Source organism: Hipposideros armiger, unplaced genomic scaffold (assembly GCF_001890085.2).
Source record: "Hipposideros armiger isolate ML-2016 unplaced genomic scaffold, ASM189008v1 scaffold_91, whole genome shotgun sequence".
In the NCBI taxonomy this organism is placed as follows: Eukaryota; Metazoa; Chordata; class Mammalia; order Chiroptera; family Hipposideridae; genus Hipposideros; species Hipposideros armiger.
Window position 1 is genome coordinate 12,013 of NW_017731441.1, and position 21,224 is coordinate 33,236.

The 21,224-nt window shown below is 38.4% G+C and overlaps 1 protein-coding gene across 1 annotated transcript in view; it reads left to right on the top strand.

Annotated features, from left to right (window-relative positions):
- Positions 1-4,965: 4,965 nt before the first annotated feature.
- LOC109383909 (unconventional myosin-XVI-like) overlaps positions 4,966-21,224 on the top strand; it is a gene marked incomplete at its 5' end in the record, with an annotated part of 103,610 nt that continues 87,351 nt past the window's right edge. Inside the window, 2 exons of the mRNA XM_019644752.1 lie at positions 4,966-5,104; positions 6,500-6,602. Coding sequence (XP_019500297.1) covers positions 4,966-5,104; positions 6,500-6,602 — 242 coding nt within the window. The remainder of the gene's footprint in view (positions 5,105-6,499; positions 6,603-21,224) is intronic.

Sequence of the window (21,224 nt, forward strand, 5' to 3'; positions counted from 1 at the left end):
TACTCCATTGTGTAGATGTACCAAAGTTTCCCTCAGCCACTTTTCAATGGCACAGTCTCAGTCCTGCTTTCCTGTCCTATGTATGCCTCCCCGCTCTGCCCTTAACGAGCTATCTTTCTCTATCAATAGAAAGTTCCTACAACATCATTTTCCTCTTTCTGTGGATTATCCAGTCCATCCTGAGGGATGAGGAGGTTAATCTTTCTCCTCAAACATTTTCTTGTTCTTCCCAACTAAGTAATTAAAATATGTCCATGATAAGAAAGTTTCACAAGGTCTTGAAATAAGAAAACTTTTCTGACATACAGTTTTGGCCAAAAAAAAATAAATGTCATGCTTTATATTTGAGCATATGCAGTGAAATTAGAACATTGCTTTATACATCTTGGTAATTTATACATTTCTTGTCAGAGTACCTTGCTCCTGATAGGTGCTCAGTAAATACATATTGAATACAATTAAATTTTAAGGGATGTCAGACTGACATTTTCACAACAGAATTTTCTTTGAGAATGAAGAAATGAAGTCAATACTCAACAAACAGAGACAATTATAGAGAAACTGCATCTGAGTTGAGGTTTTTTTAAGCATTAGCTTGATACACAGACCTTGTATTTTTCTAAGGAAATGCTTCAACTATTTCATGGCAGATTTCTTCAGATAGTCACTTATGAGTCACTACCAAGCTTAACCTGACTTGTACGGTCGCTGTATATGCTTTTTTTATCTTTAGGTCCACGAGGGATAGGATGTCAAAGTTCTTCTTAAAACAAAGAAACAATCACTTTTGAAAAGAGAAATATTAATTCATCACTTTCCTAAGTTCCTACATTACAGTTGTCAACTGTTGTTTGCTTTTCTCTACTTCTTCAACTTCAGTCTATCCCTCTTGGAATACAGAGACCACAAAATGAATACGACCTATGATGGAATTCTTTCACTTATAATTTTGTAAGGCATCATGATGTCTGTTATTATTTTATGTCGTTATACTCCCGATACTGAGAGTGTATTAAGGAGAATTTTCGTACTTGAATCCTTGTTGTAGAGAAAGTATTTAATGAATAGTGCGCATGTTAAACAATTTTTCAGTAACTGTGATAGAACTTGTCATGGAGCCCTATACTTATATATTAGAAACTTAGGATGAAGACTGGCAAGAAGAAGGGGAAGTTGAAAGTCATCAAAGACACATTCACAAGAAAAGTGAGGCAAATGGAACTTGGAACACAGCTTTAGGTTTCAACCCCAAGAGAGCACCAAATATTCAGCGCCATAATGGAAGTAGACCCAGTTTCCTAAATGGTCAGTCAGTACTGTTCTGTTTAGTCAGGCAGAAGGTCATGGCAGAGAAGAAACTGACACAGATGAGTAATTGTCAACCAAAGAGGGATTAAATCTGGTTCAGGCATGTTGGCTGACATTTTGTCCATACCTCCCTGTGGAGCTCCACCCGAATTCCTCCTTTTGGTTATCCTTGGTTGCACTATTTCCCGTCTGTTTATGCAGCATTTGTCCAGGAAAAGAAGAACTCTACCCACTCTGTTCCATCGTAGTAAATGTCAACTTCATTCTCCAGTCTCTTAGGTCAAACACCTTGGAGTCATCCTCTCTCCCCTTCACATCCACATCAATCCATGGAAACTCTATTAGGTCTGCCTCCACATGTGGACAGAGTTCAACCATTTCCTGCCACTCCCTTGCTCCCATCCTGGGCCATGGGGAGAGCCTCCAGATAGGCTCCCTGGCTCCCTGCTTGCTCTGCTGCTGCCCAGTCTCAGCTTAGCAGCGTCAGTGATTCTTTTAATGTCAAGTGAGAGGACTCGTCTGCTCAAACCCTCGCTCCCCAGGACTCTCAGAGTCAAAGCCAAAGTTCTTAGAGTCACCGGCATGATCCGCTTCCTTCCCGTTGTGGTTATCTTTGGGAATCCTTCTCCTCTACCTTGCCTCTCACCTGCTCTGCTCCAACCACACCAGCCCCCTTGAACATGCAGGCACCACCCTACTCACGGCTTCTGGACCTGTTGTTCCTTCAACGCGGCTATTCCCAGAAAGTGCCACTGTTTCCTTTTTTACCCTCACGCATTTGCTCACAGTGAACCTTTCCTGCTTTATTTTTCTCCATTTCTCATTGTACCTGACATCCTTTCTCATTTACATTTCTATTCAGTCTCCATCAGAGGATGTAAGTCTGTTCTGTTCCCTGCTGCTATCACAGTACATATTTTGTGCTCAGTCAATATTGGTTGATGGATTGAGCTCCAATGAATGAGCAACAGAACCTCAGTTCTGGACATGGAACTAGATTCTAATCATTACCCTTATCCCAAGCCAGGATGAGACAAGAGTGGGTTAGCTGGAAGAGCTCATATTTATTTCTTAGTCAGTTAGTTTATCTCACACTCAGGGCAGGTATAAGCCTGAATACAGGGGTCTTCAGTGGATTAAGGTGACCTCATGTGGGGCAAAAGAGGCTGCGGGAGGGGATGAGAGCTGAGAAGTGCCATCTCTGACCACACCTGCACCCAGGACCCATGTAGTGCTCCTCGCTATTTATTACCATTTGGCCTCAGATTGAAGTTTCTGTGAGATCATGCATATTTAAGCATGGCAATAGACCAGTGACACCACCTATAGATGACACTCACATTCCAAAAGACAAGATGTTTTTAATTACACAAAAATAGAATACCTTACCCTGTCTAAGGTGACGTTTTTGTCTTTTCAGTTGAAATGTCAGAATTATACCATTTTAGGTGTCAAAAGAACAATATAAAATGAGAAAAAGGCACCAAGTGTAAGAATTTTATTCTGACTTGTTAATATTGTATTCAGATACTTGAATTATGTCAATTCAATTCTCAGTGATAATTAACAAAGTTCCAGAATGAGACAATTATAGGAGAATAAAAAAATAATTTGAGTGATTTCATTTCATTGTGTAACTCTGGCTAAAAGGTAGAAATGCACTGATTTTCCTGAGTGTTGAATGAGTCTGTATTTCATTATGAGTTCTAGTTTGCTGTTATAGAAGAGGCCCAGAGGTCAGAGAGCAACAGATGCTTAACTCTGCATGTCCGATGTACTGATGATTACTGTTGGATTTTACCTTTTCAGTCTTTGATACTCAGTCTCTTCCTTTTCCATTCTATTGGGTTGTCGGAAAAGTCATGATGCATTTTTGCAACGAAAAACATAGAAAAAATACATCATGACTTTTCCAACAACCTCATAGAACCATCAGATGCTGGGGGCTTGTTAGGTTCTACCTAGACTGTAGCAATGGTGATGGAAAGATTGACTCTCGAGTCAGATTGCCCTGGGTTCAGACTATAGCTCAGCCACTTTTACCATCTGAGAAGCATCCTACGACCGCCCTAACAAGTATCACAAACTAGGTGGCTTAAAAGAGCAGAAACTTATCTCTCACAGTTCTAAAGGCTGGAAGTCCAAAATCAATGTGTCAGCAGGGCCATGTGCTTCTGAGAATCCAGATGGAATCCTTCCTCAACTCTTCTATCTTCTGGTAGTGGCCTGAAATCCTTGGTGCCCTTATCCTGCAGCTGCGTAACTCCAATCTCTGCCTCTGCCATCACATGCCATTTCCCTCTTCTTATAAGTACACCAGTCATATTGAATAAGGGCTCACCCTTAATGACCTCATCTTAGCTTAATTATATCTGCAAAGACTCAAAGTCCAAATAAGGTCACATTCACTTATCTTTTAGAGAGGACACAATTCAACCCATACACCATCTTTGTGAACTTGGACAGTGACTTAGTTTCTGTGACGATCAACTTTCTCAATAGCAAAAGATGATCATACAGACCTCCTACAGCTATGAGAAGTATGCAAAATGACATATGAAAAGCTCCTTGTACTCCTCAGAGTGCAGGCAATGTTACCTCCCATCCCCCAACCCCCCTGCCCATTTTCTTGGCCTCCCATTATTTGTTTGTACTTGGCTCCATACAAAGCAATCTAGCAGACCCCATGGAAAGTACAAAGACGACCCCATGCCCCAGGGAAGCTCACATAGTTTGCGGACAGATCACAGTTAAACTAGTGTTTGTAATACAATGTAGAATTTGTGTCACATCCTGAGAAACATGCAATACCGAGAGGGGAGAATTACTTGCCGAGTGGCTTGCCAAGGGCCTCATAGCAAATTAGCTGCACAGTTGGAAACCGAAGCTGTGTTTAGATCCCCAATCCAGTTTCACTCCTGTTCTAATACATTATACAATTATATCATGTGTCACCTTTGAATCACTCAAACATCATAAAACAAAACCCAAATTTGCTCACTGAAGCACTGAGGTTGTGCACCAGCCTCTTCTGGGGATGCCCATAAGCTTTCAGGCATCCATCCCTCTGCACACTTTCTTCCCAGCCCCTAACCCTCCGCACACACATATTCCATTAGACCCATTTGCTCTGTTCTCTTCTACCCTTGAAATGCATCTTCTTCTTTTGAAGCAACTGTAATATGGCCAGTAAAAATTTACATACTTCAGTGCCTGCTGGGTAGGAAACCACATTCTTGCCTCTGATTAAAAAAGAAAAAAAGAAGCAAACACTGAATACTTCTGTCATCCACAGATCATTTCAGTCCATTCTGTGTGATCAAAATGATGAGCAGGATTTTTATATCCTTGCCTCTGGCGCTACAATTTTGTGTGCAGTCTCTGTTACTTGCTATTTTTAAACTCTCTTGTACCCTGAGTTTGACACATGAGCAAAAATCTATACATGAGAAGGAAAGGTTGTTACTGATGTTGATATATTTATGTTGTCTGACTCATGGTTGGGAAGATTATGACAATTCTCAATCCAGGAGAAACAATATCCAGATGGTCCCCAACTTAACGATGGTTCAGCTTTTCCAACCTGACAATGGTGCCAAAGCAAGACACATTCAGTAGAAATTGAACTTCAGGATCTGAATTGTGATCTTGTCCCAGGCTATCGATATGCCCGATACTTCGCGTGTGTTGCTGGGCAGCAACAAAGAGCCACAGCCCCCAGTCAGCCACACCATCACGAGGGTAAACAACTGGTACCCTACTATAGATTCATTATGTTAGATGATTTTGCACATCTGTAAGCTAATGTAAGTTCTGAGCACGTTCAAGGTAGGCTAGGTTAAGCTATGATGTTTTGTAGGTTAGGTGTATTAAGTGAATTTTTGACTTAAGACATTTTCAATTTACAATGGGTTTATTGGAACATAACTTCATCAGTCAGTCGAGGAGCATCTGTACTGAGTTTTCATGGCAATGTTAAGGATATAAGAAAGGAGATAAATGTCTGTTACTGAAAAAAGTCAAATAGGTATATTTTCTCAGCCTGCATTATATGGAAGACCCATAATTACTGCGGCATGGCCCATATGCTGTGCGCCTGATCTCTGCAGTGCTTGCAGAAATAAAGAAGTGTGTATAAATCTGATGTGGCTTGCCAGTGGGACTGGCCCAACACCCTCAGTGCTTGCGTGGAGGAAGGGTGGTAAATAAAGATGTTTAGGCAATCTACTTCCTTTCTTAGTTGCCCTAAGGAAACAAAACACTCAATCTTAGAAGGTGCTGAATTTGCTGCAGCAAACTTTAGATAAAACACTAAGGTATTCCACAGAAAACTCAGGTGATTTAGCTTTTGGCATTGAATTCCCAGAGCAGCCCAACATGAGAATCATAACCATAATGAGCGGGATGTGATTGCACAGACTGTGCTTGTTTCTTCTCCCTCTCCTCCTCCTCTTCCTCCTCCTCCGCCTCCTCCTCCTAACGCAGTATTACGTACATGTTAGTGTCAATGCTTTAAGTGCAAAGGGAAATTTTAAATAGATTTTTTTAAAGGGTGAGGTAATCTTGAAAGATTTTAAAAAAAAAAAAAACCTATAGAGAACTATATTGCCATGAATTTTATCTAGAGAATAAAATATAATAATTTGAAGGAACTTTCCAAAACAAAATAAAGTGTGCTTCTAGAAGATTTAAAATCCTCAGTTATCTAATATATGGGGAGGAAGCTACTCTGCCTCTCACTTAAATAAGAATTCTGGATGTTTTGATATTCCTTTATTATAGATTCCAATTACATCTAGATTCACTCTCAAAGAATAAAGAATGCTCTGGAATTTTTTTAAAAGGTGTATTTTTAAGAGCATTCTAAATATTTAAATATAAGCTAATATATTAATTTTCTTCCTTTTTAACATTTTGTTTGATAAATGGTTTGCATCGCTCCATGATAAACATACATTAAAGGATTGAAAAGTATATTTGACTCATTTTAAAAAATCATTTTTCATGCAAAAGTTGTGTTATTTCAGTTGGCTGTTAAATGCACAATGGATGGAGTATTGGGGGGACTCATGGCATAAATTAAGAATGGAGGAAAATTTGAGAAACCGTATAATAAAGACAACTCTGTTGAATATAATCATTTGCTTGATGAGTTCAGTCATCGCTTTCATGTCCCTGCTGCTCTTCGCAGGTATAAGCCATTGGCGGATACACTCCCTGGCGAGAAGAAGAAATTGTCTGCTGAGGAGAAATGTCGACTTGTTCTCCAGCAGTGTAAATTACAAGGCTGGCAGGTTAGTGACCTACAAGCTACTAACATACCAGTTTAGGATTTTAAATAAGTGAGCTGAGTCATTGTGGGGAGCCACCAGACTCTCACTGGCAAAAACAAATTGCTTTGATGTGTTTGGCAAGGCGAGACACTAAGTGTATTCCCTGGAAACGCATCAGTCTGATTCCCCAGTTTTAGCAACACACAGCAAACACTGAGGGAAGCCAAGGGGCTCCTTTTCCTGTACTGACAAGGAGTGCATTCGTGAAGCCCCACTCAGCTGGCCCATGTCGCAGATTTAAACGTTGTCAGGAAAGCTTTTTGAAGGATCTAAAAGGTAGCAAACGCCAAAAAAAACAAACTGTGAGGCCTGCGCATTGATTTTATTGATTCCTAGGTGGCATCTCACAAGTGTTCTTTAGCTCCATACTTCCCAGGCTTGTCAAGTCCTATTGAGGCTCCTTTTGTCTGCTTCTCTTGGCCCTGCCTCTCGCCTGCCACACACTGAAAATGTCACTGTCCTTTCAACCTCATGTAATGGCAAAATCATCATGATTGGAAACATTTACTTATGTCCTGTGGTCTCTTTGGTTGGCAGAGCCCAGGGTCCCACTGAAGGAATACCTGGACTTCCAAAAGAAGGAAGTAACGAGACAGAATAAACAGCACAGGAAGTGCTCCCCAGAGCCAGTAGGGCGCAGCTCTAGATTTTGTTTAATACCTTACACAGTGTCAGTATGCCATTCATGACTAGTGTTAGGGAGAGGAGGTCTGAAACTTAAAAGCAATTGGAAAGGTAATATTGGAGCAATAATGGGAAACAGAATGAAGTCCAGGAATTATTGGAAGTTGCTAGCTATAAAACAACCGAAAGTGCTTCGGTGGCAAAGAGCGTGGTGGGCAAAGAGCTTTGGCAAAACATAACAATTGGTGGGAAGCAGATATAAATCTCATTTTAAACAAATGGTAGGGAGAGCACCTACAAGTGAAAATATGTGATCATTGATGAGACCAAAACCAAGGTATTTACTTCAGAAATGACAGGAACAGAAGGCTCCGAGTTGCTGAATGTTTCTGAAGGTGGCTCAGTCAATGCAAACAGGTAGAGAATACTGGCTTGGCACTAGCACACTCATTCCTCTATGACAGGGAACTCAGAACCTAGAATTTTAGCATTGATGAATAATGATTTAATTGTCTGTGCCACCCCATCTTTTTCCCCCTTTTTTTTTAAACTAATAATGGAGTTGAACTTTAAATAACAGTCTGAAGGAGGCAGCTTACACAATCTGTAGTAGTCATGGATGCATGGATGTGCCAAAAGATTGGATAAAAAACGAGGCAGGAAGGAGGAATTACTAACACAGAGTGATGTCAGCTAATGACTCTGAAGTCAATGACATAAGATGTGGGGGCCACATATAGAATTGTTTTTCAAGCTTGTAGGTAACAAGTCATTTCAACTGAATCATTGCTGACATTGTTAAGCATTTGGAGGCCGTGGTTCATAAATAAGTAACACTAAGGTTTTCTTGTATTTTTTCTTTAGAGAATACTCGCATATAAGAATATTTTATAAAAATTAATATTGAGAAAGAAACTTGAGTTCTAGATAAAAGGTGAGGGAGTCTGGAATAATGATTCCACTAAGTGACTGGCGGTTACCACGATACCTGCTAGCCGTCAGTTCTGATACACCTGTGTGGTGCATCAGGTCGAATGTGCAGGGAGACTGGCGGACAAACTGGCGGGCAGTCATCATTCCTTCCACATTTCTGCGTGTGCTAGGATAATTGCAACTGAGGATGGCATGAAATTGAAACACACTTTGGGATTTGAAATCATGCATCAAAATTTAAAAAAAAAAAAAAAAGGAAAGAGCCCCCATTTCATTGTACTACTACTTTTCCCCTACTCCCTAAAATAGGAGCCTAAAAAGACGGGGAGAAAAAAAGAAAAAGAAATGTATCCATTTGCTGAGCATGTGTGCTTACGTTGAATAGCAAAAGACTGCTTTAATGAATAGTTAGAAAAGACTGCTTTCTTCAGCTTCTCTAAAATGTAGCATGTTGTGTACTTTATCATATAAGACAAATCATTCACCTCACAAAAATTAAGCTTATTCATAATTCACCTTTATACTAGAGAGCAAAATCTATATATATTTACCGGAGGTGCCAAAAATATGTGTACAAGTGGACACTTTGGTCAACGTTGCTCAAGCAGTAGCTTGCTGTAATCAGAAGTGACTGGACGCTGATGGTAACCACTATGAGCACCTATTGTAGTTGCAGAAGTCAAATGTGACTTGTATTCATCTTTTGTTATCGGTATATATTATTGTAGTTTTAATAGTTTTTTCCTTTCTTAAAATGTATATACATTTTTTTGGCACCGTGTGTGTGTGTGTGTGTGTGTGTGTGTGTGTGTGTGTGTGTGTGTTCATTTATTCTTGACCTGGGAAGCCAGCCTCCTTAGTTTCAAAAACAAAACATTTTTTTGAAATGTGTTGATAGTTGTAGGAACAGTTGCTATCACTCTCTTCCTGGTGGTTAATCAGGACAAGGATTAAATAGGCACTGTCTGAAACAACAATAAGGTCCTAATGGATGGTTATTATATCTGTAGCATGATTCCCAAATTGCTAAGGGTTACAATATATGTTTCTATTAAGCAGTCATTGTTCATCGTTTGGCTCTGAATGGTTAGCATTAATTAATAGTTATACTTTTCCCTATTTTTAAAGTAATGCTAGAATATAGAATTGATTGGAGTCATCTTTTGCTGTGTGAACCTATATAGAGTATTAGCTAAAAATTCAATTCTCTTAACTAAAACTTTGATCCTTTTATCATTACTCTGATGGGTCTTGAAGATCTTATGAGATTTCTTCATCTCTACTTGATATTAATCAGACCCTGTTCAGTACAGCCTCTGAGTCACCAGCACAGGATTCTAAATCCATAGTTTTCACACTTCTATACTTTGTAGCAATTGCATAAATGGTGTTGAACACCAGCAATTCATTCTGTTTCAGATGAGGCTAGAGACATCTGACCTGTGACGCTGTAGCATTTGTTTATCAATCCATATGTGTTATTTATTCTTTACATAATTGGGGGTTTGGAGTCCTTATGTGAGGCAGTGGGATTTTTAATATTTCATAAGTAATGACTCTTATAAAGAATGTGTTTCAACTATTCAGAGATTTTTGCTTTATTTGATTTAACCCTAATAACAACTATGCAGAAAAAGGGAAGTCGGCAGGGTGAACAGTTAATGACCTCATTTTAAATATGAGGAAATAGAGTTTTAGAGATCAGCATAATGATCAAAATATTAGGTGTAGTTAATATTTAGTTTCGGTAGAAAGGCCACTTTGCTGAGACCAGCACCCAGGCCTTGCTATGCTCTGTACTTTCCACTGCATTTAACTCGATCTATATCTTTTAATGTAACTATCTAAAGTCCTTTTATTCAGATAACAACTTGAAAGGCATAGACTATACATCACAGTTTGAGCTTTGATCAAAGGCATTTATATATTCCTTTATTACTCTGAGCAGATTGCTTCTTGTAGTTAGTGTCTTTTTTTATGTTTATAATTCACCCAGTAGATGAAGGAAAAACAAGCTGACTGCTTCCCGGATTCTGATCAGAATCTTTCTTACCCAAACTGTCGGCCAAATGACCCTTAAATAGCACAGCACTTTTGGATGCTAGTTTCTAACTGCATCTTGGAAAGAAAAGGAGAAAGAGAAAGGAGGAAGGGATAGGAAGAAAATGAGAAGAAGAAGAACTGGAATCAAGTGAAGAAATATTTGACTTTATACAGTGTTTACTATCAATTCTAATCCTGAGAGGAAAGACATGATGCTACCCAGAAGCAGGCTGTCCAGAAGAAATTTCAGGGCTGGAAGACAATTTATGGGTGGTACTGGTTGAGATGTGAGTCAGGCAGGATTAATACTTGCATCCAATTCACTACTTGATCAATGACAGTTTGAGAACAGTCTTATTCAGCTGTTTGGTTAATCCATCCAGTGTGCTAGTCTGCCAGGTTTTGCTCGCTAACCACATAGCTTTCTTCAACTCATTGCAGCATCCACTCGCTCTTCTCAGCTTTATTCTTACTCCTTAGATTGCACATCTTCTACGAAGTCTTTGATTGTCTTTTTTCCACTAGCACGTAAGCTACAGGAAAGATTTGTGTCTGTCCATTTCCTACTGTATCTCCAGCATAGGGGACAGAGAAAGATGCACAGTAGTTTCTTTGTGCACATACGCTGGGCCAATACATGAGCTGCTGTCCATAAGAATCTACTAAACCATATATTTTATATGGATACATAGACATATGAGAAATCTAGAATCATTCACAACAAATACCTAACAATTATTTTGAGATGACAGTTAAATTGAATTTGGCTTACATCTATGTTTACAAGGTACATGTGTTCATGCATTACTTCTCTAACTGAAAATAATTTTTCAAATTTACAACCACTACATAAATACAATTCAAGAATAATGTATAGGGTCAAATTAATTATTTTAAGCATTTGTGGAAAAAAAATAACTCACGCTGTGTTTTGCTTTAAAGCACTTTTGCTTTCAAATAATAATTAACCTATTGTATATTTTACACCACTAGCCCTTACTTCTTGAAGGAATAGTCAGCCTTCTTTTTACATGGTTTCAACAGGTAACCACAAGTTTTCACAAACTCACTCATGTTGCTATTCCCTTAACATACTCAGCATCACTGCTTTTACATAAGTTGGTTTTATTTTGAAAAAAAAGTGGAAGAAATCAGCATGTAACAGTGGCTGGAAATGAGTCCTACTTGGTGGCGGTTTCTTGTTCATGTGCACAATGAAATGACATATTTAAAAGATATGGTCAGAGCTTCATCCTTATTTCAAAGCAGAATCTCAATAAGTTGTTTAAAGCGGATTGGCAAGTTCTTGAAATGATCTGAGTAGACTATACCTGACTGAGTAACTTTCAGTACTGTTTTTTTGTCTCACCAGATATATTATATTTTTCTTTATGAAACAAAGAATCTGTGGATCACTTCATTTGTGGGAAAAAAATCCAAATACTTTGAATTAAGCCATAGTTTGAAAACAAGTTCATTTAAGCCCCTAATTATTAATCTTCTGCTATTTGGTTTCTTTTTAATTATTCCGGTGTTTTATTTATCTGAATCTGTATTTTTAGTTCAGTCCTATTTTAAGGTAATTGAAAATAATCCCTCCGGAACTATGTACATTTCATCAAACCCTTTCCACCCCGATTTCCCCCAAGCCCTAGGGAAGTGACTGGCAGGCGCTTCAGGCCATGTGGAACTTGCTCGCTTTGCCATATTATGTCATTTATGTAAAGTGAAAACTTTTGAAACTAATTCTAAGTGGAAAAATAAATGGTATAATCTGATTTTCACACATTTTATATGAATCAACTGGTTAGAGGATGCTTTCTTCTGTGTAGTTATTTGAATGCTATATTCATTTAAAGCCATCTGGAGGGATGACGAACGGAGAAACAAATCTGTCAGTGTCGGTTCATGCGACGCCAGGGGTGCCGCTTCGGAACACAGACTCTCGCAGAGCTCGGGAAAGTCAGGACCGGGGAACAGGCTGGCCCCACATAGGAACGCTGTCACGGCCATCCATTCCACTGTCGTTTCAAACGGATTCCTTGAACTTTGGGGTGGGGGAAGCTTTGTGGACAGGCAAAAAGGAGTATCCCGTGTTGTCCCTTAGAAGCAGGTGCTCATGAGATCTTCTACTGGAAATGGAGGAAGGAGAAATTTATATTATAACCTTAGAGAGATTTTACAGATCCTCTAACATTTGAAGGATGAGGAGTCAGACATAGGGAGACTTTCAGTAACTTATTCAAGATTTTATACACAGGAAGTAAGAAATGAGATTACAACTTCATTTCAACTACCCTACTGATATGATACTTGTGTGTGTGTGTGTGTGTGTGTGTGTGTGTGTGTGTGTGTGTGTGTGTNGAGAGAGAGAGAGAGAGAGAGAGAGAGAGAGAGAGAGAGAGAGAGAGAGAGAGACTGAAGATGAAAAAAAAATAACAGTGCTCATATGGACAAACCCCAAATTTTAGGGAAATCTGTTTTTTCTGTTTGTGTTCATTCACTAACAAAAAGTTACAATAATTTCTTTATCATCTTCTAATATATTTTTGAAAGAATAGCCTAGATTTCATTGTGTCTCTATAAAATGTATGGTCTTTGAAGGATTCATTCTTACAGTTCTGAGAACTGCAAGATTAACATTTTCCCATACCATTAAATAAAATCAGTTGGATGAAAGATTTATTATTTCATTAATCTAAAATAGTACAGTGGAGAAAAGATAATAAAAGTAAGAGCAAGAAATTGTTAAAGTTTTAAGCACGCTTTACTTTTTTTACATCTTCTAAGATAAGACAATTGTATTAGGGCCCTTGGGTCTTAGTAGAGTCAATTAATGGTTTATAACCTTTGTTTGATTACTCAAGGAGCACTTCATAAATCAACTATAAGTACAAGTGAGAAAATAGCCTATAAAATTATTCTTTCTCTCATATTCCTCTCTTTCTCTGGAATTATTAATGTTGCAAATAATAGATATTAGGGATCTAGGAGTATCTCTTGGTGCTATGTGCATTATAACTAGAAATTACTATAAATGTGCACATACACACCCATATGTATGAACATTTTTGTTAACAAAGTAGCATTTATTGTTCATAACAAACTTGGAAAATAGAGAAAAATAAAGAAGAAAGTACAGATCACCCATGATCCGATCTATCTAGACAACTACTCCAAATGTTTTGTGTGTATTGACTCACTCAGTTTTTAAAAATAATATTACAGATGTTTGATTCTTGGTCAGCATGTCAGACCAAGTGGCTGGTCACTCTGAACTTTATGAGGACAAATATTACACCTCTCTTTTTCTTATATATTTTCATATGTGGTGTGTGTGTGTGTGTGTTTGTGTGTGTGTGTTCATTCACTGTCACATCCCTACAGAGCCTGGCACAGAGTAGACACTCAACCAATATTTGTTTCATGAATGAATAAACAAACATCCTACTTATTATCACATTTTGTCTTTGGAAATACAGGTATCCACAATCAAGCCTCGCTGACATATGTGATAGTTCCTCCCTTTAAAGTAATTTTATATTTTTCCTTGCAGCTTCATTACGCAAAAGGCTGAGTATAATATCTGGCAGTTAACAATTGCTAAGTAAAAACTGGCTATGCCTATTCCTAATCCAATGTTCATCTCTTAGAACTCAATCTAACTTTCTCTGACTCCAGGTTGAGTGATCGAATCAGCAAGCATTTACTGAGTGCCCATTTATGTCCCTGAAATTACGCAAGGCAATCGTGATGCAATATGAAGACAGAAAGACATGCCCGGCTTCTGCAGAGATTACATTCTAGTGGGTTGGGGTGGGACCATGAACAGTAAACAGATAAATAATTACAGGTTAGGATCCCTGCTGGGAGGGAACCAGCAAGGACACTGTGACAGTGAAACAGAGGGGCCATAGTTTTATATAGGGCAGTGGTCATAAAGGACACCTCCAAGAGGAACACATGTAGGCTGAGATCGGAAGGATGTGAAGGACCCAGTCACATGACAGGACAGGGCAGCAGGGTCTGGGGGTGGGAATAGCATGTGCCCAGACCCGGAGGGAGAGGCAGCCTGAGAGAACTGATGGGAGCAGGATGGTGGGAGCACTGAGAACTGGCTGAGGAGAAGAGCAGTGTCTCCCCACCTTTATTTTTTCATATTTCCCCACTAAGGAGAAAAGCTAATGAGAGAATTACTAAGGAATTAGTACTGGGTGGGGAGAATCTTAGTTATTAAAGTGGTTTGTGGCCCTTCAACAATCAATCCGCCTCATCAATGTGTGTCTCTTAACAACTACTAAAAAAATGGAGGTTCTTCAACAAGCCCTTATTAAGCACCTATTATAGGCCACAAACCTTGTAATAGCTCAGGCTTATTTATTATTTATTTATGTATTGCCCGTCCAGAACCAGTTTCACCCTCTGGGGCCAGAATCACCATGTTAAGAATAGATGATTAGAGGCAAACAGAGGCCGGAGCCTCTGTGAATGATGGGAACTTATGTGAGTCAAAGTACAATGTCCCATTTGAAGTTCAATGTGACGCCATCAATAGCTTTAAAGAGGGTGGTATCATGATCTGATTTATGCTTTAAACATGAAAAAAAATTGATATTGTTGGAGAGACTGGAGGTGGGAAAACAGTTAACAAACTAACGTAGTCACCCACCCAAGATAGAGTGATGGCCGATAGCACAAGGAGGGTCAGTGAACTAGAGAATGGACAAGAGAGATCACAGGGGCCTTCAATAAACAGGCCTATTCAACCGTGTTGATTTGGAGAGTTGGGACCGCCTTTAAAACCAAAATATTAATTTAGGTCAGGAATATGCTCAAGCTCTTATTAACAAATGTGCATTTGCTACACAAAATATGGAGTTGAAAGCAGAAGATAATTCACAAAAATAAACGTAGATGCGTCTCAAAGCAAATATGAACACACCACAGGACAAATATTTGGAGAATTAGGAAAGCTATGTAATTTTTAATATCTAAAAATACTCCTAAGGGGGAACAACATAGATGCCCAGGATGAAATGCTGTAAGCATTCATATTTTTAGAAATAAAGAAAACATCAAAATACGTAGATGGCAGAAAGTCAGCAGGTGCTAGCGGTGAAAGGGCTACCAGCATAGGTGTCTATAGATGCCCCAGTGAGTGCAATGGGCTGTCATTATGTTTATGCTGCTGTTAATCATTTATAACATGCACATTCCACGAGGCAAGTAATTATTATTGACATTATTGAGGCCATTTTGTTAAGAAGAAAGACTAAAAGTGCTTCTTAAATGGATATATTAACTTACCCAGTGCACTTTCTTCCTTGATTTTGAAGCAGATCAGTCTTATTTGGGTTTGGCTTGGATTTGCTTTTCACAATGTGTCACTTTGGGAGAGAATTGTTTTTTTAAGCGCTCTTGAGCATATTGATATGATTTCCATAATGAAATAATATATAGCATCACATAGTGAGCAATTCACTAGTAAGCTCAAAATAGTCATTTTTATTCATTGCTGCTTGTTGTACAGGTCATAATGTTCTAGGTGAGAGTAATTAATTTTTCTTAACCTATAATTATATGTAATTCAAGCCAAACCACCTTCTTCAAATACGAGAAGATACAGTGCTCTGTTAGATGTGTATGGCTATAATTATCTTTTCTATGTTGAAGTTAAACTTCAAGAATAGTCTATTTATAACAAAGAGAACTTGTATTTTAGTATAAATGTGTCCTTTGAGGATGTTTAAAAGTACATTCAGAGCCAAGTTGAACATTAGAGTATTTCTATTTAGTTGTTTTTCAAAGCTACCTTGAAAATACAAAATATTGAAATAGTAATAATAAATTATACACACACAAAGTAATGGTCATCCTTAGAAACTTAATAAATCAAAGAAGCAAATGGGGGAAATAGGTGAAGTCAGCCTTGAAAAGATGAATTTTAGTTAAATGGTTTTTTTTTTAAATGAACTTCTTGAAAGGATAGAGGTATTCTGTTCATCCTTGTGGTCCTAGAGCCTGGCACAGTGCCTGGTATCAGGAAGGCCTTTGGCAAATGTTTGATTTATGGATGGATTAATGGATAGATGGATGGGTCAGTGAGTGGGTAGGTGGGTGATTGGGTGGGTGGATGGATGGATGGATGATGAGTAAATAGATGGCTAGAACAGACGCATGATAGGTTCAATGGATAAATAAATGTGAGACAAGGAAAATCAGGAAAGATATAAGATACAGTGCACTTGAGAGCTATGTGAAAATGATATAGAACCAGGACTGAGTGAAGGACTGTTCATAGCATGCATATGGAAATAAATGTTAGGGCTTGGGGGCTGGTTCTATTTGGAAGAGATTACCTAATAGGTACAGAAAGTGCTTTGCATGGTAACAGTAGAAATAATAGTATTTGAGAGAATAGTGATATTCTCAGATCAGCCAAAAGGAAAACAAGTCTGATGGCAGAGTGACAGAGACATCAAATCACATTTTAAAAAAAAGAGTGTATTGTTCATATCATCATCAATAAAGCTGTTTGAAAAACTGGGAACAGATTTACATGATAAGGCACTTTATGAAATACCAGGGCATTTTTTTGGAATGCTAATATTATAGTGAAAGAAGATGACTACTTTTTTATCTTTATCAAATTTATTGGGGTGATTCTGGTTAGTAAAATTATATAGGTTTCAAGTGTGCATTCCTATAATATATAATCTGTATATTGCATTCTGTTTTCACCACCCAGAGAAGATGACTATTTTAATGCGACTGTGATCTTATATATCTTGTCTTTAAATGGGAAATGTTTATTAGAATAATGCTGTTTTTAGAGCAAGAGAGATTAAAATTTTTAAACATCAACTTTGTATCAGTAATAATGCATTTTTGAAGCAAAAAATAAGCATTCACAATAAACTATTTCTCATTAAGATAAAATCTGTAGTAATTATTAATACAAACATTCCAATAATTATAGGCATAGATATATAGGAATGCATCTGAGGTAACACTGAGAACAATAGTAACATTATTCAGTGAGAACTCTGTGCATAAGAATGCTATAGGCTCTTGATAGTAACTACAGAAGTTCCACATAGGTTTTCTGTTCTCAAGAAGCATGTAGGAAGATAAAATAACAGCAAACAACAACTCTTTTAGAGGAGTAAAGTGTTAGCTCTTCAGAGATAAATAAAGGTTATATTATGGAGGGCTTTTAATGCTAAACCCAGAAGTAGGCATTTTCGCTTACAGGTAGTATGGAATCATTGAAGGTTTATGGAAGATTGATAAATTGGAGGTAGTAGGCAAGTGAATTGAAGAGTTGGTAAAGTGTTAGAAGATGAGGTGCATTTTAGATTTGGGTTTGCAATAATCTTATACCAATACTGGGTTGGCACCAAAAATTGAAATTTAACATCATTATTTAATTGCATTAGATGCAACTTGTATAAAATGAATAAATTCAAATAGTTCAACCAGGTTTAGTTTTTAAGATTTCATTATATTAAATGATTTTTTAAAAATATATCTGAGTTCATGTTGTAGCTAGTGTCCATTAAAATCACTTTCTTTGAAATTTTTTCTCCATTTTATTATTTCTTTGACATTCGTTTCTTTCACCTTAATATATGTAACTTATGACCTTTGTATTTTCCCACCATTATCCTAGCCCACAAACATTTCACATCAAGTTGAATATTCAGATAGGTATACAAATAATGACAAAACTAGGAATTCAGTGGTATTATAGAGATATATACAAGATACATTAGTGACAGATATACTATTATAATGAATTCATTATTATATGGCACATGCTATACTCAGAGTTCACCAAACCATCTGTGTTTTAAAGGATGAATAGGAGCTTGTCCAGTTGATGATTTAGAGAAAAGTAGAGGAAAAAGAAATAGAATATGTCAAGCCAGAGGAGAAAAACAAGTTCCCATTTTGGAACAGCAAGCGATATGATATGGTTTCAGAATAAATAAGAATGCTTTCAAAAAGAAACATATTGTAGAAAGTCTAATAAATATTAAAAGTTTGAACATTATCCTGAAAATGATCTACAACTAAATCATTTTAAGAAAAAAGTCATGGAATGAGATCAATGTTTAGGAAGATCTCTCCAGAGTGAGGGGTGGTCGAATGTGGACATCCCTAAAGAGGTGAGTCCAGTAATGTGCACCTCCTGTGGGATCCTGGGGTTGCCATGGAAACAGCATAGGTCTGTCTACCCCTCCACAACCTCTGTGCTTAAGCTTGGCCAACCTCCTCTCTGCACTTCTATGATTGGAAGCAGCAATCAGTGATGATGAGGAGGAAAAAGAGGAAGAGAAGAGGAGGAAGAGGAGGAGGGGGGGAGGAAGAGGAGGAGGGGGGGGAGAGGAGGAGGAGGAGCAGGAGCGGATCTTCACAGGCTCCCTCAGTATCTCTCTTATACAGCCTCCAGGCCACCTACACTCCACCGCAACTGCTGTTTCAGCAGTTGTCTGTGCTCTTGCAGCCTGCACCTCTAAAAACACCCCCTGAAAGCTGTAGCAGCAATTAAAGCTTTTGAAGTCATCAATGACAATTTTGTTTAATCTTTTAAAATCTGTCACTCCCCCCCCAAAAAAAACTAATGGTTTTCTAATAAAAATAGTGACGACTGTAATTCACAGATGGTTTACTTTTACAGGAGTCAGAATGACATTCACATTTCAATCTCAGATCAGAACCCTCTGCGTCTAGGCAGTGCACAGGGAGAAGGCTCAGTAGGAGAACATTTCAATCTCTCCTTTTCTCTTTTTATAAGAGAATGCAACCAAAATCAAGAATGTAGGTGATCTGAACATTTGGTTTCATTCAGATGAATTCTAATTTGTTGGATTTTGTATAGAACTCTAAGGCACTGATACAGAGTAACTTTATGTGAATTTGTTCCATAGAAAAATTAAAATGGGCAACATTTTTCTTCTAGTCCACATCATTAATAGACAACTACAGTATTGTCACAGGGATATGAAAGAGTTCAGGGAATATAATTAATAATGTTGTAAATATTTTGTAGGGTATCAGATGGTCACATGTCTTGTTAGGGAGACCACTTCATGGATGGGGTAGAGGCTTGATCACTGCACTGTACACCTGAAGCTGATGTTGTATAATATTGTATGTCAACTATAGTCATGGGACGTGGAGTACCGTGTGCGAGTCGAGTCAAGGGAATTGTAATAGATATGTATGCTATCGGGAGAGGCGAATGGGGCAGCAGATTGGGGAAAAGGGGTTGTCACTTTGAGGGGTGAAAAGTATAACTATTGCACTGTGTTGTACACCTGAAACTAATTTAAAAAAATAGACAATGTAAATTCCTACAGATTAAGAATTCATGTGATCTTGTCTGGGTTTTCGTGATAAGTAAAATTTCCTAGACTTATGCCCTACTAATCCTCGGCATCAGTGATAGCAGAGGACTTAAGGACTAAAATTCATAATTAAGAATAGTTTATAAGGGGGCTGGCTGAGTGGCGCGTTGGTTAAGAGCTGGCTTGGGACGCCAGAGGGCCCCGGTTCGGATCCCACAGATGAGGGCCATTGACACTGCCCTCTACAGCTAAGATGCTGAACAACAGCTCAACCTGGAGCTGGGCTGCTGTGAGTCGCCTGCGATGGCGTAGGCTGCAGCCCCTGTGGCAGTGGGTTGCCATGGGCTACCGTATGTAGCCAGCAGCCAGCGTGAGCAGCCAGCAGCCGCAGTGAGCAGCCGTCCAGAAGCTGGCGACTGATCTGCCTCGCCCGGGAAGAGCGCAATGATGGTGTCAACTTGGGCCAGTGAAGCAATGTCCTCCACAACTAGACTGAAGAACAAAAGGACAGCAACTTGAGTGTTCCCCTTCCCCCAATTCCCCAATAAAAATCTTGGAAAAAAAAAAAAAACAAGAATATGCAATACCGCAGAGGAACACAAAACCAAGAAAGAAAAAAAAAAAGAATAGTTTATAAGAAAGAAATTCAAAATACTAGTAGTAAAGGGCTAATTTTATTCTTTCAGGAGAGAATTAACTACAAACATAACATCTCTAAAAGACCAGCAAAGTCAAACGAATGTTAACATTTTCAATGAGCATTTCCAAATATTGTCAATCCACAAATAAGTTTTATGGTAATAAAATGAATGAATGGATAAATGAATGAATAAATGAATGAATATGAAATAATGAATCAGCCCTTTGGATAACTGTAAAATATACCGAATAGCTGAGTGAAGAACTTTTTAAATTATCTGAATGTGATGGCAGCACAATACCCAGCCATTTCCATGAAGTCTTTAGCTATGTCTAGCAGGATACTTGTAATGTAGATTCAGAATTTTATTCTCTCCTCCTCCTACTCAATCAGAAACCCAGTAGCCCTCCTCATTTTCAGAGCCCTTGGTTTACCTGTGCAGGGATAACTTTCATGGACTTAACTACACCAAAAACTCGCTAGGAGCTTTGGGAACTGGCCTGTCCTTCCGGCTGCCATTACATGTGTCTACCTGTCTAGCATTCCACCTGCCCTGTCACATGCCCTGTGCCTCATGTGCCCTCCCTGCTCCTTCTTTGCCGTTACCCCAATGAGCTTCATTTTTCTGTCTCCAAGTCTGGACTGACATACAGATCTGCCATGTGAAACACTCATACAACTTCTTAACCACCCACTGTCAGGTCCTATGGAATCTCTAATATATCATGAGAAAAATCTACTTTATCTCCTGTATATACTCCCCTTCTAATTTAGCCTCCATATATGAACTAAAAACAGGCTGTTTCCTGGAAATACTATATTATAAGGCTTCACTTTTTCTCACTTCCATTTCTTCAGTGGAGGAGAGGGGTCAGCTAAATCATTGCTCCCCAACTTTATGTCTTATGTCTATACCATTTCTGGACCATTTTCACTCCGCTTTTATTTCCACCACTTACCAACTTCCATGACTTACTTCCAGTTTGCTGA